A 24,936-nucleotide genomic window follows, 5' to 3' on the forward strand; every position below is an offset into this window, starting at 1 on the left:
AGGAGGTTTCGTTCTAATTCTTTTTATACGCGGGCAACAAACCTGTAGAGTGGCGATGACTTGTTCCAAGTCACACAGCAGCATAAGGATAGGTCCTGGGCTAGATCACAAGTTCATTGACTGCAAGACTTAATCAAGAAACAACCTGGTAAAAGCAACCTGATGCACATCGAGTGTATCGATGCTCTACTGAGAGGACTGGAAGAGTGAGCAGGATCCATCCATTGCTTTTGACTGCCAATCAGTGCCAGACGCTGATTGGCTCTGGTTTAGGGAAGGAAAGGACGTACAGGAGGAGCCGCTGCGTCAGAGGGGCGTGAGCCGATGTTGTGGGCCATGGCGTCCCTCAGGTGTAGCACCGTTGTCTGCGTGATCTGCTTGGAGAAGCCCAAATACCGCTGCCCCGCCTGCCGCGTACCCTAGTGAGCGGGGGTTCGTGGGGGTGGGGGGGCGCGAGGGTCCGGCCGGGGGCTGCGGGAGGGGCCCCTGGCCTTCGGGCTGACGCGGGCTGTGGTCTGTTGCAGCTGCTCGGTGACCTGCTTCCGGAAGCACAAAGGTAAGGCCCGGGCGTCCCCGCCTTAGCACCTGGCGGCCTCGTGCGTGGCGTTCCCCAGCCCCAGTGCCGTCAGGGGGACGTGGACCTCCGGCTGCGCCTCTTCGGGCCTCGCAGCGCCAGATCCGCTCCGAACCCTTCAGACCTCCCAGCCTTTTTGTGCCTCGCTCGGGTCACCACTTGTTCCGCGAGAGCCTTGCGTCCTCAGCTTTCTCCAGTGGCCGCACCTCTCCTTGGGTGTGGGGACCTCTGTAAATGCTCTTTCGGTTTTTAACAGTCAGCCTTCTGCCCTGCCTTTATTCCTGCGTGCCACGGTCGTTTTCTTTTTAAAAAATAGTCGACTGCTTTAAATCTCGGAACTGTGATTTAGATAAATCTTTTCTAAATTAAACAAAACAAAAAACAAACTAGATTGCTTTCGTAGCAAAATCCTACCTAGCTGTTCTTACCATGCTAGCCTGGCCCCTCACCATTTGGCAGAAGCCGCTCTGGCTGAGGTTAACTAGAACGTTTCTTTTTTTGTGGGGTGGGGGAACTTTTTTTTTTTTTTTTTGTTAGTTGTTGATAGGCCTTTATCTTATTTATATGTAGCGCTGAAATTCGAATCCAGTGCCTCACACATGCTAGACAAGTGCTCTACCACTGAGCCACAACCCCCGTCCAAACGTTTCACTTTTAAATAGTATCTTATTAGAAACAATGAGGTAGATCTGTTTACAGTAAGGAGCAAAGTCCTTGATTGTGTCTGCACTTAACAAATCGGTACTCTGTCATTAAGATCTGTAATGTAACTCAAAACTGACAAGTGCTTGTAGAAAATTTAATTGCCACTTTCTAGTGTGTTTAAATTTCCCCTTTTAATATTAGTTACACCTGGGGAGGAAACTCAGTGGGAGTGCTTGCCTAGCATGCTCCAGGCCTGGGTTCCATCCCCAGCACCACCACAAAAAATAAAAATAAATAAAAATAAGTAAAATTAAATTAAAAATATATGTGTCTGTGTGGGCACATATGTGTATATATATATATATATATGCACATATATAAATGTACATACAAGCATATTTATATGTGTAGATATGTATATGCATGTGCACACACATATATACATATTTTATGAAGATAAAGTACATTTCTGCATTTAGTTTTTTATTTTTGGTACTGGGGATTGAACCCAGTGGCACTTAATCACTGAGCCACATCCCGTCCCTTTTTAATGAGTTAACTAATTAATTAATTAATTTAGGGGTACCAGGGATTGAACTAAGGGACATTTGACCGCTGAGCCGCATCCCAAGCCCTATTTTGTATTTTATTTAGAGACAGGGTCTCACTGAGTTGCTTAGTGCCTCACTGTTGCTGAGGCCGACTTTGAACTCTCCATCCTCCTGTTTAGCCTCCTGAGCTGCTGGGGTTACAGATGTGTGCCACTGCACCTGACCCCTTTTTTATTTTTTGAGACAGGGTCTCATTAAGTTGCTGGCCTTGAACTTGTGATCAGCCTCCCCAGTTGCTGGGATTACAGGCATGTGCCACTGTGCCTGGCTGCATTTAGTCTCTTAAAAGACTAGGTTTATAGAAAATAAAACTCATTAGTTCTGCCCAATAAAATTGTGTTTAAAAGCTTAATGTAGATCCTTTCAGATTATTTGCATTCTTGTGTACCAGTAGATAGAACTTTTTTTTTAAAGCCCTCAGAGTTTTAGCAATAAGCCGGAAGTGGTGGTGTAGGCCTGTAATCCTAGCTGCTTGGGAGGCTGAGGTAGGAGGATTGTGAGTTCACCCAGCAACTCACTGAGACCTTGTCTTTAAATAAAATGTTAGAAAAGGGCTGGGGATGTGGCTCATGATTAAACGCCCCTGGGTTCAATCCCTAGTACCAAAAAAAGAAAAGGAATTTCAGCAGTGAGATTAGACTGCTCAACCACATCCTCATTTAATTTTATATCATATTTTGGGCACTTTAAAGGAATCAGGATATACAGTTCTACTTCCTTGATTTAAAGGACTGTATGTTATTTCATTACGTGGCTGATATAACCACTGTTCATTTAACTAGAGTCCTACTGGTGGATATTTGTTTTGCTATTCCTGTTACAGGTGTTGCTAAAGTACTACACCTGAAATATTTAACTCAGGAATTATTTCTGGGCTGAGGGTGTAGCTCAGTGATAGAGCACTTGCCTTGCATCCACAAAGCCCTGGGTTTGATCCAGTACACACAAAAAGTTTTCTAACAGGAATTTTTTTTTTTTTTTAATTTCTCAGTACTAGGGATTGAACCCAGGGGTACTCTTACATCGTAATACTTTTTATTTTGTATTTTGAGATGGGGTCTTACTAAGTTTCTGAGGCTGGCCTCAAACTTGCAATCCTCCTGCCTCAACCTCCTGAATAACTGGTATTACAGGCACGTGCAACACATCCAGCTCTAACAAGAATTTCTACACATTTGTTGGTCACTATTCATTTGTTGTCTTGGTTTCCGTAAGTATCTCTTGTGTTTGACTTTTCCCTCCTGAGAGTAGTGATATGTACTACTCTCTGGGGCTCTTGCCTCCTTTTTATTTTGAGTGTTACTATGAATTGAACCTAGTGGCACTTAGCCACTGAGATATATTCCCCTAACTTTTGTGGTGGGGTGGGGTGGGTATTGGGGGTTGAACTCAGGGGTGCTTAACCACTGAAGCCACATCCCCAGCCCTTTTTATTTTTTTATTTTGAGGCAGGGTCTTGCTCAGTTGCTTAGGGCCTCACTAAGTTGCTGAGGCCGGCCTCGAACTTGTGATCCTTCTGAGTCACTGGGATTATAGGCATGCACCACTGTACCCAGTTTAAAAAAAAAATTTTTTTTTTTTTTTTTTTTCCAAACAAGGCCTCACTCAGTTGCTGCCCAGGCTGGCCTTGAACTTGTGACTCTTCGGCTTCCCCTGTAACAGATGGTGGGCATGTTCCAATCAACACGGCCCTCTCTTCCCTTTCTGAATATTGTTTCTGGGTCGCTTCCCTTTGCTTTCCTGTGAAACTTGGGATTCTGTGGTGATATCTTCTGTTTCTTTGCCCCTTTTATTTCCCTCTCCCTTTTTCCCTTTCCTTCCTTCTTGACACTCAAATATATAGTTCCATTTACTTTTTGGGGTCCAGAAACCAACATCTAGCTCTCCTTCAGTCCCTCCTGCAGTGTAGCACAGCCTTAGAGTTAGACCTAGGTTTAAATTCTGCCTCTGCCACTTAACTCTGGACCTTGGACAAGTTTGTTTATTATAGGAAAACTGAATTGTCTCATCTGTAGTGGGATTAATAGTCTCCATGTCTTGGGTGCTCTGAAGGGGTCCACTGAGACGCTCTGTATCTACATGGCGCTTGCTGGTTAGTCACTGGCACTGGTGGCTTTTTAATCCTTCCTGATTAGTTGCTTGCCCCTTTTCATAGCATATTGTTTATTAATCTTGTTTCTCCAATCTGCCCCTCTGTCCTCATAACCCTTTCCTATTACCATATGCTCTGTTGACTTTTAAAGTTCTTCATTGGCTGTTTTGCCTTAGATCTTCTAAGTCTCTGGTTTAAGGCAGTACCACCACCTCCTTTTCCTGATATCTCAGGAACATTTTCGAAAGAAACCAGGCAGCTCAAGATAGGAAAGAAGTGAAGCTGTAGCACTGGAAGCAGGGTTGGGAGCCTAGGGTCCCCAATATTTGTCCTGTAGCCATGTGGCAATCAGAAGCTCATTACCCTGTGATTTTGTTGGTGCTGGAGTGATATTTCTGGAAATGGCAATGTTTGTTCTACTGTGCTGAGAACTCTGTGACTCTAGAATGGAGGGCAATGTTCTGTAAGGAGATGCATTGTCACAACATCGTTTCTACTTTGGTTGAGCAGGGATTGGTAATACTGTGGAGAATTGGTTCTGGGCTCAAATATAGATGCTCAATGTGGGAGACCATTCTGCAGCACTAGAAAACTTCCATCTTAAATGCCAGTGGTTCTTTTGCTGAGACATTGGTGGGGAAAGACAGACTTCCTGTGGGTGGCAGTCTTTTGCTCTGGCTTCATCTTGTGCTCCAAGCACCTGCTAGTCCTGCCCTACCAGTCAACTGGCAATTGCTCATCACCATCTCCTAGTTCCTGACCCTAGTCTTTTTTGACCAGTTATAGACCTTTTCCTCCGTCAAGAATGTTTTTCTTTCCACCTGGCAAAACCTCTTGGTTTTCTCAGGTAGACTTAGACCAGATCCTTCTTATCTGTGTCTCTAGCTGTCTTCCATGCCTAAAGCCTTCCAAGGTGAGAGTGGTGATGTTCATCTATGTGTTCCCAGGGACACTGGGACATATACATTTGGTATCTGAAACTGCTGATAAAATCATGATGCTTATTGAAGTCATTGTAAGCCACTTAATCATGTGAAAGCCCTATGGATTAGGCAGGGAGGGTGAGAAGAGGTTCTTGGAATATGTGAACCCAGCTTCCTTAAGCCCTTCCACTAGGCTTAGGGTTTTCCTCCTCCTGTCCCTCTGATCTCTCTTCTTCCACATTCATCTCCACTCACTACACATGCTTCTCCCTTGGCTTGGTGGGAGGTGCAGCCTTAACACTGAAATGGACAGTATGTGTGCCTGAGATTTGTCTTTTTCAGAGCAGTGCAACCCTGAAACTCATCCCACTAAGCATAAAAGATCAACTGCTCCTGTAAAAACTACACAGCCTGAGGAAAACAAAGGTGTGTTGGTTGGATGATTGATTTTACCTAGAGGGGTTTTCAAAGAGAACAAATGGAAAGGAATGAATCTAGGACATGGGCCAGAGGATGGCGTTGTTTGGGAACAGCAGCCTCCTCATCCCTGACCTCAGGAGTGGGTCATGAGTTGTCATGGGTGGTGAGAGCAGCCTGATACTTCCTTCAGGGGGAGGAAACGCAGGGGCAGGAGGCAGAGGGAGAAAGGCCATGGTGATGGTGTAGGAGTTCGGGATGGGCTCTGTTGGCAGAGCTGGTCATAGCTTTGGGTCTACCTGCCTGAGGTGTTAGTTCACCTAGGCTCAGGCAGGAGGCTTCCTTTGGTTTGGGTTACCTTACTACTACTGGGGGCTTACTGTGGTAATGGGCTGTCATCCCATCTATCCATCCATCTAGAATTTCCTTCTTATGTCCTGGGTGTTATGCATTGTGCCAGCCCTCTGGTTCCACTAAAGAGATATTGAAGATCACAGCATAGGAATGGGCTGTTTCTGTTCTTTGGGAAACTTCCTAGTTGGGTTCAGGAAGGGCCAGTAATTTCTGCCTGTGCAGAAGCACAGGGACTTCTGTTTGGCAGGTTTTTACACATAAGCTAGTTCACTGGCCCATGGAGGTGGGGTGATAAGAATTAAAATACCAGGTTCCAAGCTCAAAGACCGAGGGAAGCATAGAGTTAGTGTGAGTACTAAGTAAAATCACCATTTTCTTTCACCTGCTTTTCCTTTTTATATAAAAGGAGTGTCATGTGAATTCCAGGGATGTTTTTATTTATAACTTCTTTTATACTTCTATCACTGTCGTGTGTGCACATTTTCTTTGGGAGTAGGTGTTAACATCTGATGCACTGGCTTTGACTGCTAAACAGATGCTCTGTTCCTCAGATGATGATGACTCTATAGCCGATTTTCTTGATAGCGATGATGAAGAAGACAGAGTTTCTTTGCAGAATTTGAAGAATTTAGGTAAGTGTTCTATGTTTATTTCCTTGTTAACCATTGAGATAGTTCTATTATATAGAATGATTTAAAAAAAATGTGGCCTTGGTGATCAAACTCACTCATGCCAGGTTGACACTGCCACTGTGCTATACCTCTGGCCCTAATTTTCTTACTATTTTTTGAAATGTGACTATTTAAAAAAAAAAAAAAAAAAAAAAAAAGGTGTGGCACACAGAGCCTTTCCTTTCCAACTGTACAAGTCTGTAAACCTAAATGATTTCACATCTCCTGGCCTGCCCACAATACCTATTATTCCTTTTGCCTGGAATCTGGATATTGCAGGTTGGCAAAATTCTGAACTTACCAGTCATATACTACTCACATTTTATAGCATTTTGTCTTATATGTCAATTTGTAGGGCAGGGACCTATGTTCCCTTATCTCCTGTGCTGGGTTTATAGTCCATTCCTTAATGCAGACTGGTCATCACAAGATTAGATTTTTCAGGGGGAAACAAGTATTAATAATGCACATTTTGTAGGGCTGGAGATGTAGCTTAACAGAACCCTTGCCTAGCATGTGGCAGGCCCTGGGTTTGTCAGGACCACACACACCAAAAAGGTGTAAAAATTGCACATTTTGTAGTACTTCTCTACTTATTTGATTTGTATAAGTTGTTATGTATATAATTAATTTCATTCTTTACATGTCAGTCAGGATAATAGGTTGTGCTTTGCACTTGGTACCATGGTAGTGATTAGACGAGGTGTGGGGCAGGGTTTGGTTCCAGCATATTTCCCCAAAGGGTGCTCAATTCCCCTGTATAAAATTGTGTAATTGCATATAACCTAAACACACATTTTAAATCATCTCTAGGTTACTTATACAATGTAAGTACACATCTCTACATTTCTAGATTACCTAATGTAAATGCTACATAAACAGTTGTTATTGAATTGTTTAACGAATAAGGACAAGGAAAGTCTGTACATGTTTGTAGTCAGTTTTTTAAATATTTTCAGACTGGTTGGTTATATCCAAAGATGAGAAACCTGTGGAGATGGGGGGCTAACGTAAAGGTTAAGGGGATGCAACACCTTGAGAGTTTACTGCATTTCAAACATTCAGCTTTTAGCCATCATGGGTTCCTACTTGAACTTAGATGGCTTTTTTTTTTTTTTTTAAAGGGGAATCTGCAACATTAAGAAACTTATTGCTTAATCCACACCTTAGACAGTTGATGATCAACCTCGATCAGGGTGACAACAAAGCAAAACTCATGAGAGCCTACATGCAGGAGCCCTTGTTTGTGGAGTTTGCGGACTGCTGTTTAAGAATTGTGGAACCATCACAGAATGAGGACTCTTAAAATGCATCACTGTGTTCCTTGACCTCCAGAACTACCTAGTCCTCCTTCCAGGGGGCCAGGTAATGTGGGGCTCCAAACAAGAGGTGGCTTCCCAGATTGCAGGCTGAATGCTGAGGTTGTGCAGGTCTTTGCCTCTTGACAGGTGTGTATGTTTCAGGCCATGGGGGCTACTCAACGTAGCAGATCCTTAATGAAGAGAACTTGACATTCATAGGATTGTTTTCAAATGTTTTATTTTTGGTACAGTTGAGATAGACATAACTTATTTGTCAAGTTTTATGCCCATTTCAGTTAAAAACTGGATCATTGTTACTAAAATAAAATCAAGGTATGGTGTTTCTCTTGTACATTGCATTGTTCATTGTCCTTGGTCCCTGATCTGATTATTTGAAATTAAATTAAGCCAACAACTTATTAAATAAGGTTTTGTTCCTTTAAGGAACTAAATGCAAAGTTTTCCCAGCCCAAGTTTTAAAGCCCATATTATGTTAAGTTTGCTTGTTTTCTTCTAAAGTGCTTGTGGCTCATTGGGTGCCCCACTGTAGTGATAGATCAAACTCCAAAGTAGTCACACCTGCTGCTGAGTTTGATCTGAAGGTAGAGAAATGGTAAGTTCTCTGTGGCCTGAATCCTGGCTTGATGACTATCAACCCTGACACCCCGTCAGTGCTTGGGTTGCAGTCCTGGGCCTGCAGGTGCACAGGCCTCACAACTTGGAGCTGTTCTTGTGCGTATGTTTGAAGTTGCTGTGGGAATAGTTTGGCAGTTGTGTGCTGATTAAATGTCTTTGGCAAGGCAGCTGGCAGGAAAAGGCCTTGTAGAAACAAAGGCACTAAGGATCACCCAGCTAGGTGAGAGCCGAGGGTGAGAAGAGGTCACACGTGGATTGGCCTGTGTTTTTCTAGCAGAATCTGATTAAAACCAGTAACACTATAGGGTGAAGGTTCAGGACAGGTGTCAGCGTAGCGCAGTGGAGACTTTCTGCAGTGAAACTTTATCGAGCCCTGGGGAGAAAGAGATTCAGCTTAGTTCCAGCTCCCGGGAGCGCCCGGGGCCTAAAGGTAACTCACAGAGCCAATATTAGAGATGTGAGGAGCTGTGGACAAATACTGGTCTAAGGGCCACAGCAGGACTTGGTTAATGTATTTCTTCTTTATTCTGAAATAGCAGCAGAGTCCAATATCACATTTCACATCCATTCAGTGTGAGACAGATGAGGAAACATGAGGAGGGGGTAGAAGTATCTATCACTTCTCACATTCCTATGACTGCTTCCAGCTGGATGAGCAAAACATTTACACTTATGTTTACATTTATGCTGGCCTATGAGTTTTCATGGGAGATTTTATTCAGATTATGGCCTACAGTAATTCCTCTGCTTTTTTCCTTCCTTTTGCTTTGTCAGTTTCACTTCTTGCTATGGCCCTGTGCAACACATTGTGTATTAGCCATTTACAGATGAAGAAATGGAGGCTTGGTGCTTCATCCTGGTCATCCACTGAATGGGACAGAGCCAGGACCCAGACCCCGATTCTGCCTCTGAGTGTAACACACTTGTCACCATTCCTCAGCTGATTTATGAGGCTGGGCTTGCTGGGGTGAACCAAAAAGCTGTGTGATGTGGGCTTCCTGAATGTTGGCTCACTCTCTTCCCCAGCTGCTCATATTATAAAAGCAGAGGACTTGGACCACTGATGTACTTACCTGCTTCTCATTTCCTCAGCTAGAAAAAGACAGATGAATCAAACTTGAGGAAAAAACATGGTGCCAAATCCAGAGTCATTTGAAGTGACAAATGTCATGCCCAAGTTTTTTCAAAGTGGTACTAAATAAAGGCAGATTCAAACTCTATATGGTGGCATATGCCTGTAGTCCCAGTGATTTGAGAGGTTGAGGCAGGAGGATCAAAAGTTCAAGGCCAGCCTGGGCAACTTAGTGAGACCCTGTCTCAAAAATTCAAAAAGGCTCGGGGTATGTAGCTTAGTGGTAGAGGATGTGGCCTAGCATGAGCAAGGTCCTAGGTTCAGTCTCCAGTACCATAGTGGGTGGGGGCGAGTAAAGTCTCTGGAAGATTACCAGTTCCAGTAAATGAAATAATCCAAACCTGTGGCTGGTTGGGAAATGTAGCTTCAGGCTTACCCCATAGAGCTAGGGAAGGGTCTCCTGTCAGCCTCAGTCCTTCCCCTTTGGATGTCTAGGCTTTGCTTCCTGCATTCCCTAGAGAGGTGTGAGTAGCTGGAGCTGCTATCCCATCCCACAACTTACCTGAGGTAGCGCTCGGATGGACCTGATACCAGCCTGGTCTTCTTGTGCTGCCTGGATGCTGGTGCTGCTGGAGCTGCCTGAGGGAAGCTGGAGGCAGGCAGAGACCACCAGTTTTCTCTGAAAGCCATGTACACCCACAGCTGCATTGGCCAGGACCAGTCCCAGAGGCCAAAGCCGGATTATTGCCCCGAGGAGCCTGGTCTGCACTGGTGGCAGTGAGGAGCTCAGGGAATCATGAGCTTGGGACATGTGTTTTTCTTCCAAACCATCCAGTTCTTTAGAAGCAAGGTAGGCCATTCTGATCTTAAAGAGAAAATACCTCTTTTTAGCTTGAGATTTCTCTAGTACTTTTTTTTTTGTCAGGAGATGGTACCAGGGAATTGAACCCAGGGGCCCTTAACCATTGAACTATATCCCTAGCCCTTTTTTATGCTTTATTTTGAGACAGGGTCTTGCTAAATTGTTGAGGCTAGCTTTGAACTTGGGATCCCCCTGCCTCAGCCTACTGAGCTGCTGGGATTGTAGGCATGTGCCCGGCTCTCTAGTTCTTTTAATGGACAATACAAACCAAACTTTTTAATAAATTAGTTTGAAAAGATGAAGGTACCTGGATGTGAGCAGCTGGATGCCTAGAACTAGAGTGGCTCCATGAGGCAGAAAGTAAGGCAGTTGCATAACCCTTACCCAAGATACTTTGAAACAAAATTAACAGCCTTCCTGATACACCACAGAGGTTACCCTTAAGGTACACAATTCCATGGCTTAGTATGTTCCAGGAATTATCATGCCACTATTCAGCATCACTACCACCATTGAGGAGCTGCCTCATGCCTGTCTTGCACAGGAGGAACACAAGGCTGAATGTCCTGTTGGACACTACCCCCACCAACCATTCCAACCCACTTGGGACTGTCTGGTGCCAGAATCTCTGTGAGCTGCCCATCCTGACTTCTCAAGTCATACTCACTCTCCACTTCTGCCACGCGTGCTTGATGACTGTGGCTGCTGTGTGTAGCCTCTGGATGTGTTTCCGAGTTAACCAGGAACGAATGGCTGAGAGGTTTGTCCAGAAACAGCAAAGAGATAACAAAATAGACATTAGAGCTGTTGATGTGGCACAGCCAGGTTGCCATCAGAAATGCTGTCAGTATAAAAGGTTTAGCCAAAGAATCAGCTACCATATACTACTGTGTAAAGTTCTAAAGTCAACACATAAAGCAAAATGGGCTTGATTTTCCCTGTTAGTACTGGGAATTGAACTGAGGGGTGCTTTACCACTGAGCTACATCCCCAGCTCCATTTTAAATGTTGAGATAGGATCTCGCTAAGTTGCCCAGGCTGGCTTAGAGCTTGCGATCCTCCTGGGTGGCTGGGATTACAGGCACAAGCCACTATACCTGGCTCAAAACCGGTTTTTTAAAACACTTCACACTTGGAGCCAACACTCTCAGAGATACTGCAAACTGATAGGGTACCTGGGGGGCTTTGACTGTCCAGGACCCAGAAGGGTCACCTCCATGTCATGCTGAGTCCTGGGCAATGCCAGGAATGGGAGGGTTCTGGATCATTGGTACCTTTTACAATTATTTGTCTTGGGCAAGGGATGTAGCTCAGTAGTAGAGCATTTGCCTAGCATATATATGAAGCCCTGGGTTCCATCCCTAGTGCTACAAATAAGAAAGTCTTTATTAATAAAAAAGAAAAATCTGAGTGGTAGTACATGCCTATAATCCCAGTGGTTTGGGAGACTGAAACAGGAGGATTGCAAATTTGAGGCTAGCCTCAGCAACTTAGTATTTAAAAAATAAAAAGGTAAATGGGGATATATAGCTCAGTAGTAAATTGTCCTGGGTTCAATCACTAGTACCAAAAAAATAAAAACAAATAAAAAAAAAATTAATCCTTAAATTTTCTTGCTTGATGAGTGTATGACACAACATTATATACCCAAATACTGATAAAAGTAATTACTGGGTGGTGGGAATTTTTACTTCCTCTTTAAAGTTTTAGCATATTCTAATTTCTTTTGGTATATAGAGAGTAAGGAACAGTATATTAAATAGCATTTAAAAAACGTTAAAGATGGAAATCACCCGTTATCTCACCAACCCAGAGAGTTCTATAATATTTCTTTATTTCCTTGATATGCCTCTACACGCAAATACTCCTTACAGGGGTGGGATCATCCTTAATCTATAGTTTAATATCTAGAAAGTGGTGTTCCATAAAGTACATAATAGTTCTCAAAAATACTTAGCTGTGTCATAGGGATGGTCCATAATTTAGCCATGACTATACCACTGTTAGCCATTTGTACTATTTGTACTATTTTTTATTTTTCAAAATAAAGACTGGTATGAATTTAGTGGCTTGTACATCTTTTCCTTTGATGAATCAAATCCTGTCCCTTTTACTTTTTTCCAAGCCCTGTAGCGTAGCAGGTATTGATTTATCAAAAAGGAATGAAAAAATGGCATAAACAGCTATGTAGGTCTGAGAAAAGGGAATCGAAGCCAAACTTTTAGCATAGGTAGGAACAATTTGGTTTCCATTGAACTGCAGAGACTCTGAGCGAGGTGCACAGGGAATTCAAATCCCAGGGCACCTAGGGGGTTTGCCATCCACCTACCTGCCTGAATGAGTGTGGCGGCTCGCCTCTGCCTCTCCTGCTTTCTATGCTGGTGTCGCCTCCAGCCGCACTGGATGCAGCGGGCACACTGCTCCAGCACTTGCATACGTCCACTTTCCAGAAGCTCTAGCTGGGAGAAGGTGCATCCACTGAGGTTCTCAGTCCCTCCTCCCACTGCCCCACGGACAGCCCAGATCATCCTGCTGAGGACAGCCCACAGCTGACTAGCAGTCTCATCCCCCAGTCAGCTTACCACGAAGTCAGTCATGAACACCTTGGTCCTGCCACAGTGCAGTGGAGCTGGTGTGCCCTCAGCTGAACCAACAGGTGTGGCTGCTGTCCCAGTTAGAGCTGGCAGAGTGTGGAGAATGTCCTGGAGGAGAGGCTGCAGTGTGGCTGCTTCACCCTGTGGGGACTGTTCTGGGGGAGGGAATAGAGGCTCCATCAGTGCATGGTCCCCTCTGTGTGCTTTGGTAGCCCTCAAAAACTGGCTTTGGTCTCTTCAGCACCCTCCAAGCCTCTTTCCTGCTCTTCTCACCTCGAGCCTTTCCTCCCTCCTTCCATTTTTTGGGGGAGATCAGAAGCAGTGGCTCTGTTGTCCCTTGGGGACCTAGCTGTTCTGAGGAGTCTTAGAGTCCCCACTGTGGCTATGCTCTGGAGTACCCTGCAGCTTCCACTGCCACAGGTCTCTTTGCCAAAAAGGGGTAATGCCAGTAGAGCAACTCCTTCCAACCTGGGACCCCTGGCCACTTGGCCTGAATTTATTTACATGGTCCCAATATCCTGAGAGCCAAAAAGGGCAGCTGGGTCACTACTGCAGCTCCTGACCCCTACTGCCTGCCACTTATGGGAAAAGACAGAACAAATTCCAGTTCCATGAAGGCCCAGCAGGTCCCACTGCTGCCCTCCCATGTCTTGCGGGGCTAACTCCTGTGCAGGAGTATTTACCTGAGGGCTCTGACCACCTTTAGCTGCCCAGGGCCTTACTGGAGACACAGGCTACCAAAGCAGACGCCAGCGATCAGACAGCCGCAAAATCGAACAGAGCCCACAGAGGCTTGGACAAGAGACATGAAACAGGAGAGCTAACCAGATAGAGGAGTAAGAAATGAGAGAGTGAAAAGAAAGTGACAAAACTGCCCAAGAGGGGAGAAAAACAAAGCAGAAATGTCTTATGAAGTCCCATGGACCTGAGAGTAGTGCTGGGTGGGTGGGGGAGCAGCTGTGGCTGGGGACCTGGAGTCCCATTCCTGCAGCCGCCTTTATGTCCACATGCTAGCCACCTATAATCAGCCACGGACCAGACCTTCCCCTGAGGTTAAAGCTTGCCCAAGTGCCTTGCTGACACCTCCTCGGACCTGGAGCTCAGCAGTCTTGGTGGGCTTTTCAGCTTCCCTGGACCTCTCTTGCTCTTCCCCTCTACACCAGTCAGTTCCTACCAAGGCTGACCAGCTTCGTCCACACACCTACATCTCTGCCTGCTCTCTACTTGGGCAGCTTTGCAGCCTCACTTCCAAGACCCTCCACAAGGCCTCTGTGGTGGTCCCTAGAAAGCCCCAGGCTGATGGGAGTTTCTGGTTTCCTTCCCTGCAGCTCACCTCTTCTGTCCAGAGAATAAAGTCTAGGTTCTTGAGGAGGCTCACCTGTCACCCCAGCCTCACTGCCACCACTGTCCTGATGAGCCAGCAGAACTCATGGAGTTCCTCACACCCACACTGCTGTCTCACGCCTGTTCAGATTAGCCTATTCACCTGGCTAACCCAATTTATCCTCATCTACCACCTTCTTGAGGAAGCCTTCCCCAATCCACACCTGCCCAGTACTACCCACATTCCACAGTTGTCTTGAGTTTATTTTCTGCATTGAACTAGCAACCATAAGGGCAGGGTTATGCTGTATTCATCTCTGATCCCCAATTCCCCAACCCTGAGAGGGCTAGGTATTCAGCAACCTGTGTGTGAACAAATGACTAACAAATGGGCCCCACTCACCAGAATGCCCTTTGGCAGAATATGAGTTATGGAGGCTTGAGGATGCATGAGGACAAAGCCTTCTCAGTAACTCATATCGTTCCACAAAGTTCTGGTGAGAGACCCTGCAAGCCAAAGCAGGTGGAAGAGAATGAGTTCGTTTGTGAGCAAGGTACACTGCTCAGGGCTTGGTTCCTTCAACATCTCCCATTTCTAACCTGGCAGCTTTGTGGTGATTGTTCCCTCAGTCTAGACTACTCTCTGCTCCTCCAAATCTTCCCAGGCTGGTCCCTTCCCTTCCCATAGGCCTGAGCTGCTTAGAAGGGCTCTTCCCTTGTTGGGCTATCTAATAGCATTTTTTTGTTGCTTTAAGAGAGATACCTTTCTTATTCACTGATACATTACCAGAAATAATACTGGTAATTTTATTGTTCAAAACAGTGTACAATAAATGAATGGTACATGAATAGGTGTTCCCCCTTGAGTTCCAGGTAGACTTCTACAGACTCTCCTCTTTTTCTTCATCTCTACCTCCAGCTCTGTGTTGGGCAGGTTCTAGTCTGGACAAAGTTTTGTGATTCACTCCAGCAACACCCTGTTCCCTGTGGTGGTGTGGCTCACTTACCGAATGGGGAAGCCAGCAGCACTGATATGAATAGTCTCCACGAGGCCACAGGCCTCCAGTTGGCTCAGGACCTACAGGGCGGGAAAACAGGATAGGCACCTGTGGGTCAGAAATGCCATTCCTTCTGCTTTCTTCTTAGGCCCTAGCCTTGTGGTGTTGTAGGCTCTCCTGTGTCTTGGCTGACAAGGTATCTCCTTGGGGCAGCAAATCAAGGAAGGAACCTTGAAAAAATTTCCTTCATAGAAAGAGGGCCCTATAGTTCCAAGTCCCCCCTGATGCCTGATGTTTCATACAGCTGAGGCCACTGATGGTCCTGGCTGTGCCTCATCCCTTCCTCTGGGGCAGACTCTACCTTAGAATGGAGCCCAACCAAATTTCTAGTTTTGAAAAATTGTTTTTTGCAGGCAGCAGAGTGGTTCACAGCTGAGATGCAGGGGAAGTCATATTGTGAAGATTCTCCCACAGTCTGAATTCATCTTTACCAAGTGGTCCTGGCTGCAAATTTCAAGGCCACATCTACCAGATGACCCTGTGCTCTTCTTCAGCACTGTCGAGCACTCACACCTCATTCATATCCCTCAGAGCCTGGTATCTTGAGCAAAAAGGACAGCTGCTGGCCAAAGTGCTTTTGTGCAGCAAAAAAAAAGGATAATCCAGTCAGAAAAGGCTGCACTGTACATGGACTATAAAGTGACATAATCTTTGAACTAGTCACAAAAAGACACCCATTCTTCTGGGCAGCTTCAGTCCCTCCTCAGGACACCTGCCTTGATGAGTAGACAGCAAGATGCACTGGAGTCCCTACTTGCCTCCTTGGCTAGGCCACCGTACAGTACATGCCATACAGCCACACAACTGCACATAACTGCCCTCCCTAATGTCAGGCCCAGCCTGAGACTCCCAGTGGTCACTCTATTTGGAGATGTCCTGCCCTTCATCCTCCTGGGGCTTGGCCAGATGGGGATCAGTGCAAAGCAGCTTTGGCCCAGTGTTATTTACCTCCTCCTGGAGGAAGGTCTGTGGTTGGCCCTGACTGTTGGGCTTAATACAGCGAATGTAGTGGGGTGTGGTGTTCTGCAGGATCTGCAGGAGCTGCTCCAGGGAAGCCTGAAGATGGGAGAAATCTGGGGTTAGACAGGGACTGGGGTTGCTCAAGGCCTTAAGTTAGTGACTGTATCAGATGTCTCCAGCAGTCTTCCCAGGCCAAGATCCTCATGTGCCCTGGTGACAACTACTGGAGGGTCTCATTGTACTCAAAGTACACTCCCCTCCTTACTACTACTGCTCCTCACCCTCCCAGGGACCTTTTGGAATTATTACCTGATTGGTTTGCCTGCATCTGGTCTCAGCTGCCTCTCCTGCCCCTTCTCCTCAGAGCACTCTTCTAGAATAGTTTCACAACTCCCTGCCATTCATTAGGGCAACAACTGCCATTATTAAGACTGCTCTGTGTGATGGATGCTGTGACAGGGGCCAGGACCTAGGCAGTCAGTCTCAGGGGCCACCCACACAGGACACATACCCTCTATGGTGTCTGAGGCTAGGGCAGAAAAATGCTTATCAAACCTGGGTGAAACAGGGTGCAGAGATTTGAAGGATGAATAGAAACAAACTAAGAAAAGTGGTGGTGAAGTGGAACAAGGGGAGCTGAAGGGCAGTGGTCAAGAGATCCCAGGAGCCAGGTGTGGTGGTACATGCCTTTAATCCCAGCAACTTGGGAGGCTGAGGCAGGAGGATTGCAAGTTCAAGTTCAGGCTCAGCAATTTAGTGAGGCCCTAAAAATCTTAGCAAGATTCTGTCTTAAAATAGAAAAAAAAGGGCTGGGAATGTGGTTCAGTGGTTAAGTGTCTTTGGGTTTAATCCCTGATACAAAAAAAATTCTCAGGAAGGTGAATGGTACATTCAAGGACAATAGCAGAAAACTGACAATACTGAAAAAAGTGACAAGCCTGTGCCAGCCGAGGACAGGTTTGAGCAGGGCCCACTCAGAGAGGTTCATGTAACTGCTGCTCTCCTGTGAGCACCCTATCATCAGTGAGAGCCCTCCCACTCCCTTGGGGTGTGATATCACTGCATCTGATGGCCTGTGTTTCCTGTCTTTGTCTTCTCCACTGAAGTATAAAGTCCATGGGAATAGAGACCACATCTGCTTGACATATAGCCAACTATTGCACCACTGCTCCAAGAAAATAGCTCCAATTATGGAAGGTGCTAAATAAACATTTGAGATTGTCATGTCAGAACCACCACCCACCTTGAACTTGGACACCACAGTCAGTGCAGGGGCCCTGTTCTGGCCAGAGGGTTTCTCCTGGGTCTTCTCTTTTGGGTCAGTAGGAAATAGCACAGTAAGCAAGGAATGTGGGGATTGTTGTAAGAGCCCAGTCAGTTCAGGGGGGATGGGGTCCTGTAGGGAAAGAGAAAGGATTGCAGGTGAGAGTAGGTGGACTACTTCCTAGGATGTCCATAGGCCTGGCCCGTTTGCACAATCAAGCCAAGGCAGGGCTTCCAGGGAGGGCAGGGCCTGAGTCCAAGAGAAGAGTGGGTTCACAGGCCAACCAGAGACCCAGAACTAAGCTAATATGGGTCATTTCCAGGCAGGTCAGGCTTGATTTGCAGAGACCCAAGATAGTGATCCTGGATTCTGGGCAGACATTTGAGAGAAAAAGGATGCCTGATAGGAAACTGCATGCATGTAGCAGTGTCTTGCTTCATGCAGCATCTTGTCCACAGGCTGAGCTTACCTTGTTCTTCTCTACCAGGCCTGCTGTGTGGTACCGCACAGGCCCTGCAAAATGCACCACGACGAAACTGGGCTCCCGGCTGAGCTTATTGTGGCCCAAGCAGGGGCTGCCTGCAAGGGCACTCTCAATACGGGTCTGGAGCTGGGCTGCACTGCTCGGCCGATTTAGGCGGCACTCCTGTGGGTTGGGAGTGGGCAGTCAGTCACAAAAATGAGGGTTTCACAACCCTCATAGGCCCCACTGGCTTCCATGGCAGCAGAGTTGTCACATAGGCATTATAGTGACCCCAAGAGGGAGAATTGAGGGATCGGTAAATCCACTTGGTAGATAGAGAGATAGAGGCAGAAAGAGCACAGAATAGTTAAAACCACAGAAAAGCCCAAGACCAAGTCTGGTGCTCAGTTCTAGTGAACCCTCTCTACCTCATTTATGAGGGAGCAGATGCTGATAGGGCTTCCCTCGATGAGATCTAAGCAGGTCTGGTTGTCCTGGTAATTGACAAATGACCACTCCAGGCCTTCCATTGCATATTCCTCCTAGGGGACACATAGGGAGTATGAACGAAGAGGGCCACAGAGAGCTGGCCCTGGTACCTCAGCATGTTCCAGAATAGCACTAAAGAACAAACAAGAGTATATCAAATCAACACATTGGACTAGGAGTGCTACAGCACTTGCCTAACATGCATGAGTCCCAGGGTTCCAAAAACAAGTAAAACCCATCATACTGCACCTCATATATGTAGTTATTACTTGTCAAAAATAAAATGAGGAACAAAAAGCTCCTAGTCAGAGCTGGGCTGGGCTGGGCTGAAGGACCAGGTGGAGGACCCAGGAGAAGTACCGCCCACCTTGCCCTGCCGCACCTGCTGAGCCCTGAGGTAGTGAGCCACAAAGTGCTGCTGCAGCTTCTCATTGGCATAGTTGATGCACAACTGTTCCAGACTGTTGTCAGGAAATGACTCAAATCCGTACACATCCAGCAGACCTGGGAGGAGAGAACTCATGGGGCCATTGCAGGAGCAGGGGGACTCCAGAAGCCCAGGCTGACTGGGCCCTTGCTGTCTCATACTTGGCAGCCTGGGGATGAGGGTAAGTGAGCCCAACACCTTTTTTTTTTTTTTTTTTTTTTGCGGTGCTGAGGATTGAACCCAGGGCCTTGTGCTTGCAAGGCAAGCACTCAACCTACTGAGCTACATTCCCAGCCCCTCAACACCTTCTTGGTGGGCTGAGAATACCACCTTCACTCTGCCCCCAACCCAGGGTGGTTTATAGCGCTACTCCACGTGCCCTCAGAGCAGGCAGAAAAGTCAAATGAAGCGTGAGGGGCAGTAGAAGGCATCAGGCCCATTTTTGAGTCTGAATCCTCTGGTTCTGACAGGCCCCTTCTGTGAGGAAACCAGGTACCAGGGAACATTTTTTTCAGTGACTGTTATATGGTTTGGATGTGAGGTGTCACTCCAAACCATGTGTGAGAAAATGCAAGAAGATTCAGAGGAGAATTGATTAGGTTGTAAGAGTCTTAACCCAGTCAGAGATTTAATTCCCCTGACAGGAGTGGTAACTGAGTGGTAACTGAAATGGTAGGGTGTGGCTGGAGGAGGTGGGAATTGGGGCATAGCTTGGGGTATATTTGTTTCTGGACAGTGGAGCTTTTCTCTCTCTTGCTTTCTGATCAACATGAGAGCTATTTCCCTCTGCCACACTCTTTTGCCATGATGTTCTGCCTCATCTTGAACCCCGAGGAATGGAGCCAGCCTTCTATGGACTAAGACCTGTGAAACTGTGAGCCCTCTCATAAACTTTTTCTCCCCTACAATTGTGTTGGTCGGGTCCTTTAGTCACAGCAGTGAAAAAGCTGACTAAAACAGTGTCAAATCTAGTTCAGAAGGCCTCAGTCTCACAGCCTAGTTGGTACCTAGAAGACCACTATTCCATGAACAGACTGCACTGGCACCTCTAGGCTTTACCTCCTCCTTTCCCTGACTATCCCTCCCAGGGTCAAATGATGCTGACCTGTCATGTCCCCCAGTCTAGTTTTCACTCATCCCTCACTTCTCTTCTGAGATTGGAGCTGGGTATCTGGGAGAAAAGGGGCCCTGACAGCCAAGGCATCAACCAAGTCTGTCTGGAAAGACATGAATGGTTAGATGTGAGCACTAGAGAGCAGAGATCTCACCCAAATGCTGGATGAATAGAAGAGGAGATGGGGGTGCAGAGAAGGGATGGGCTGCTCAGAGCCTCCAAGGACACAGGCCTCTCTGTTCAGGGTTCTACTGCTTTTTTTCTGGAGGGTTCCTGGCAGGGTGAGCTGCTACCTATAAAAGTGGTCCATGAGTCAGGTTCTGCACAGATGCTACTGTTGATCACCAACACCAGCCAGTCAAACAGCCTGTTGGGGAGAAGAGTTGGGCTGTGATGAGATGAGTTGAGGCTGAGCCTCCCAACCAGGGAGCCATATCCCAGGGTCCCTGTATTCTGGGCCCGACAGGCCAAAGGCTAAAAATCATCTCCTTTCTGCCTATACTATCTTCACTTATTATAGATACAGAATCAGGACATGCATGTTCCCAGGTACACACAGACATGGCCTGTCCTCCCAGTAAGATAAGAGCACAGGACCAGCTTTACTCCAGACCAGACAGGGCACAGGTCTGCATCAGTCACGTCTCAACACCAGCTGGTGTCATGACTAGAAAGGGCCATTGAGCAGGCCTAGGTAGGCTTCCTTCATGGAATTGCAAGTCTACTATGGAGCCTGGAGCTCAACACTAAGCCTCATTCTCCACAAGCAGTCCCCGAGCCACTTATGGTCAACAATGGCATCCTCCCTCTGGAACCATCCCCAGCCTAGAGAAGGTGAGGTTACTATACAAGGTGGTGGCATGTACAATACTGTTCAGGGGTTTCTTCCTTATAATTTTTCTCACAGTAGTTGCTCTGCAACTTTTTTTTTTTTCCTTTCAATTCAGTACCAGCCTTTCTGTACAACAGGGCTTTAAACACCCATTTGAGCTGCTAAAAATGAATGACCGAGTGTGGCAATGACTGATGGTTTCCATGTGTAAAATGGTTCTATGGTTAGGAGCTCACTTTATCTGTGACCTTCACATTGTATCTGCTCATTTTGCAGTAAAGCAAAGGTTTTCAAAACCACTAACCTGAATTCTCTTAGAGGCAGTAGTACCTGAGTCTCTTGCTGAAAATGGTTTCAGTCTAGGCCCAGCTGCTAGTGACCATTTTCAATTCAGAGGATCTTTTCCCTCAGCAGTGCTTCTAAGGTTCTTGGCTCTTTGAGAAGTTCATGGAAAGCAGGGGGTGGGGGGACTCTCCCCAGAAGGCTGTCTGAGGTCCCAAATGCATGTGTGCATGTATATATATGTTCATCCCATAATCTCAGAGGATTCTGGGTCCTTGGAAGAACTTACAAGGCACCCTGAAGCTTCTCAGAGCCCAAAGTGAGACCATACTTGACCACATGGCCAGAGGCTGGAGATCTCCTGTAACATACTGGGAAAGGCCAGAAGTCCACCTTCCCACTGTGCTGGGCTCCTACTTACATCACACTGTGTTGCCCACAACTGTGGGCTGAACCTCTGGCTCTATCACCATCTATCAGACTCCCCAGGTAAGTAACACAAGGTCTTAAGTATCAGGGTCCAGGAAGAGAGAGGACCTGAACCTGGAACTGTAAAGAAGCCAGTTTCCCTCCGAGGCCTGCTTTGCCATGAGAGCTAAGCAGGCTTTCTTAGCCTATTGCCAATGACAAAGCAGGCTCCTGTACTTGAATAACAAGCTGAATTTAGGTCAGGAATACAGCAACTTCTCCTCTCAATAATCAGAAACAGAGGTCAAAGGCATCATTCAGGAAAAAAACATGGGAGCCATTGTCCCCAAGGATTTGAGAAATCAGTCTGCTTTATCTGACACCCCCCAACCCTGTGCCTGCATCTACTGCCTGATCACCAGTGTCTAGTCCAACGTGTGACAGTAATAGCTCACCGTGAGTAGACCAGTTTGGCCAGACAGTCTCTGCGGGTGTCACACTCAGCTCGGGAGCAGGGCTTCCGGAACACCTGCTGCTGCCTGCCTGCCCTGATGGTCCTAATCCTCAGTGTCTCCAGCAGCATGTCCTCTGGGAGCTGCAGCAGTGAGGCTGATATCCTGACAGAGCCTGGGAGAGGCAAATCCTCCTTAGGCCAACCACTCTTCATCTGAGCAGTCCTTATGAGGCATTGTGAAGTCCTTGCAGTGGAATCATGACTCACCCAACTGGACAGAGGAGACCTAGGCTTTGATGGGCAAAGAAACCTGCCAAAGGCCTCCATAAGTGGCAGAGGCAGGACATGAACCCAGGACTTCTGTGTCCCCACCCAAACTGCCATGCATGGAATGAACAACTTTATAGACCCTTTCACTCTCATTTTCTCGTCTGTAAGATTGACATGATAGTGTCTATCTCATCAAAGACAGGGTGAGCAGTAAATTACAACGGACAGTTTAATCAAGGGCAGCAGATTAAAAAATTCCACCCTCTAGTTTCCCACCTAACCCCCAATGTTGTATTTTCCACCCAGGGCCCATCCTGCTCCCCGATTCCCTTGCCCCTCACACTTGGCATCTTCTGTCAGTTGGCAGGGCTGGGCTTCATCCTCTGAATCAGTAAACTGGACATTGCCAAGGTGCAGCAGTCCAGCTAGGACCTGAGGGGCCAGAAAAGGATGGTCAGGAACAGGAAAGGACTGAAGTGAGCTGAGTTCTCCTCCTGAATATAACCAGGACGAAAGAGAAGAATAGCTCTTGACTATATCCAACCATAATTCTTTACAAGCTACATGCATCACCTCCATTTCTCCAGCACCCTTGAAGGCATGTGCTATGATCATGCACATGCTAGAGATGAGACAGGACTAGGAGAGGTTGAATCCTAAGCCTGAGAACACACTCTTTCTAAGGGGAAGTCAGGATTAAAACCCAGGGGGCAACTTCAGATGCCTCACAGAGCAGTGAGTGGGGCCCCCATGTGCACCAACCACCTGACCCTCTGCCCTCCACTCTCCAGGACCAGACTGTGTGGGAAAACCACTTCTGTCAGTTGTAGGCCAGGATTACTTCTGTGGCCCTTTCTCAGCACTGTTGGGTTTAGGATAGACCATTCAGGAAAGAAGTTGTGATCTTAGTCTCCATACAGTGTGTGCCACCCTTTTGACTTTGCACTCAAATGCATGGACAAACTCACAGGGGCTATGGAAAGGAAAACCCCCTCCAGGCCCAGCAACTTTAAAACCCTTGGACTAGGAGAACAGGGCCCTTCCTGCCATTCCTAGGCAAGTCACCTCTTTTAACTACTGGCCTTACTGGCCACAACCTTCCCCAGCAGGCAGTATGCTTGTGGCAGGTGATGCACCCCTGAACCAGCACTCCTGTCCAGACTCCTATAGTTGTCCACTCCCAGCATTGTCCCCATATGTTGTCCTGCTGTCTAGGCTCTTACTTGGCAGTGTCCATACTGGGTATAACACCCTCCCTGCCTGAGCAGCCCCCATCTGGAGGTAGTCAATTTCCACTGCACTGCCATCTCCCTGCAGTGGCTTTCCTGTCCCTGCTGTTCCCCTATCCTATCTAGCCTATCCTCTTGCTTTGGGGGCTGAAGATGTGAGGTGGAGGGAGGCAGTCAGTCCTGTCAGCAAAGGTGAATGTAGGAGGCAGCCACTGTGGGGATGAGAGGGGCCCAGCTCGCTTGGGTTAGCACCGTGTCTAAGAGGGAGGGGCAGCAGATGGGAGTGGAAAGAGGAGAGGAAAAGAAAGGTGGGATTTTGGAATTATTATGTCTGGTACAAATTTACTGTATTGCAGAGTGGTGCTGACCTTAGGTAGGTCACTTTACCTCTCTGATTTTCTTAAGCTTAAAATGAAAATAATCTTCACACACAAGGCACTGTTGAAAAACACCAAGTGAGCTAAGAGGTATCAATGTGATTTTTAAGTTTTAAAGTGTTAGACAAACATGTGATAGGATTATTTCTCTATTCTCATTACTGTAGTAATGACTGACCAAGCCATCTTAGGTCACATAGGTCACTGTATTATGTTCTGTACTCTATCACTATGTACTGTATCCTGTCCTCTATGGCCATCCAGTCCAACTCCTCATCTTCACAGAGAGGTCACTGACTCCTTGGAGATTGCATGGTGGGGCCCAAAGCCTTAGATGTTCAGGGAAAGGCAAGAGTTTCAAGTTCAGGGAATGATGCTATGAAAGAGGCTGCCTGGCACCTCTGCCAATATGAGCAGCATGGCTCTTCTTCTGACCTTAAAGATGTTGTTCTGGGTCGGGGTGTCAATGCTCAAATGGAGCATGGCCTCTCTGGTCACCTCAAAACAATCCTCTGAAAAAGAAACCCAGTGGTGAGCAGGAGCAATATGGGGGCAAGGGAAGCAGGCCCTAATGCAGAGTGGGCATGTGCTGTTGGGCTAGTCCAGGATATAGAGTGAAGCTCTACCTACCTTCCAAAGTCCTCTCTGGGTTGGGCAGCCAGGAGAAGATAGAGCCCTTGGGGAGGTGCCACTGTACCCTCTCCTCCTCACTGGCGCCTTTGCATATCTGTGGGAAGGGTAGGTGAACTGTGAGAGCAAGGGAAGCCCAGGCCTCCACAGGCCTGGGGTTGGGATGACAGGAGAAATGGATGTCACAAAACTGAAAGCCCAGGGTAGGCATGGGGGCAAAAGAGCAGCAAATGCAGTCTTGGGTATCTCTGACCTGATGCAAAAAAATCCTGCTCCGGGAAAGTCTGCTGTCCAGTGAAGAACATATAGCTCCTCCCTGGTGCACCCCTATCCTGCTTGGTGTATCCCTACTTAAGGACGCTCCCTTTCTTAAAACAAGGAGACCTCCAATCCATACCTTGGGGATGCCCAGTCTAGGAAAGGGGCACAAGTCTAGGGAAGCCTCATTCTTGTAAAGGAGATAGTTCCCTAAAAACAGAGTACCAGCCTCAAAGACCTAGTCTGACAAAAGAGGCAGAACACACCCTTGGACCAAAACTGTGCTGGGAGCCCAGGTCTAGTATGAAGTAGAAGGGTTCCATATTAGTTTATAGGAATAAGCTGG

At 46.8% G+C, this 24,936-nt stretch overlaps 2 protein-coding genes across 5 annotated transcripts in view; one reads left to right on the top strand and one right to left on the bottom strand.

Annotated features, from left to right (window-relative positions):
- The first annotated feature begins 279 nt into the window (after nucleotides 1-279).
- ZNHIT3 (zinc finger HIT-type containing 3) lies at nucleotides 280-7,940 on the top strand. The gene is made up of 5 exons (XM_079131482.1): nucleotides 280-422; nucleotides 525-556; nucleotides 5,188-5,271; nucleotides 6,168-6,248; nucleotides 7,412-7,940. The coding sequence occupies exons 1-5, from the start codon at nucleotides 325-327 to the stop codon at nucleotides 7,591-7,593; spliced, it is 477 nt and encodes a 158-aa protein (XP_078987608.1). The 5' UTR covers nucleotides 280-324; the 3' UTR covers nucleotides 7,594-7,940.
- A 137-nt stretch (nucleotides 7,941-8,077) lies between these two features.
- The window catches only part of MYO19 (myosin XIX), a 35,684-nt gene continuing 18,825 nt past the window's right edge, over nucleotides 8,078-24,936 (bottom strand). For 3 of the 4 annotated variants that reach the window (XM_079131368.1, XM_079131369.1, XM_079131370.1), the window contains 17 exons: nucleotides 24,333-24,429; nucleotides 24,138-24,214; nucleotides 22,438-22,528; nucleotides 21,828-21,999; nucleotides 20,144-20,217; nucleotides 18,692-18,813; nucleotides 18,249-18,362; nucleotides 17,827-18,003; nucleotides 17,337-17,489; nucleotides 16,082-16,189; nucleotides 15,083-15,153; nucleotides 14,479-14,582; nucleotides 12,741-12,907; nucleotides 12,488-12,617; nucleotides 10,826-10,911; nucleotides 9,859-10,161; nucleotides 8,078-8,597 (listed from right to left, as the gene is read on the bottom strand). In XM_079131368.1, the coding sequence (XP_078987494.1) occupies nucleotides 8,469-8,597; nucleotides 9,859-10,161; nucleotides 10,826-10,911; nucleotides 12,488-12,617; nucleotides 12,741-12,907; nucleotides 14,479-14,582; nucleotides 15,083-15,153; nucleotides 16,082-16,189; nucleotides 17,337-17,489; nucleotides 17,827-18,003; nucleotides 18,249-18,362; nucleotides 18,692-18,813; nucleotides 20,144-20,217; nucleotides 21,828-21,999; nucleotides 22,438-22,528; nucleotides 24,138-24,214; nucleotides 24,333-24,429 (2,175 nt within the window). In that variant the 3' untranslated portion in view covers nucleotides 8,078-8,468. Of the gene's footprint in view, nucleotides 8,598-9,858; nucleotides 10,162-10,825; nucleotides 10,912-12,487; nucleotides 12,618-12,740; nucleotides 12,908-14,478; nucleotides 14,583-15,082; nucleotides 15,154-16,081; nucleotides 16,190-17,336; nucleotides 17,490-17,826; nucleotides 18,004-18,248; nucleotides 18,363-18,671; nucleotides 18,935-19,041; nucleotides 20,218-21,827; nucleotides 22,000-22,437; nucleotides 22,529-24,137; nucleotides 24,215-24,332; nucleotides 24,430-24,936 lie in introns of those variants that run through there. The other variant, XR_013762470.1, reaches the window with a different exon arrangement.

This window comes from Sciurus vulgaris (assembly GCF_902686455.1).
Source record: "Sciurus vulgaris genome assembly, chromosome: 3".
Classification (NCBI taxonomy): Eukaryota; Metazoa; Chordata; class Mammalia; order Rodentia; family Sciuridae; genus Sciurus; species Sciurus vulgaris.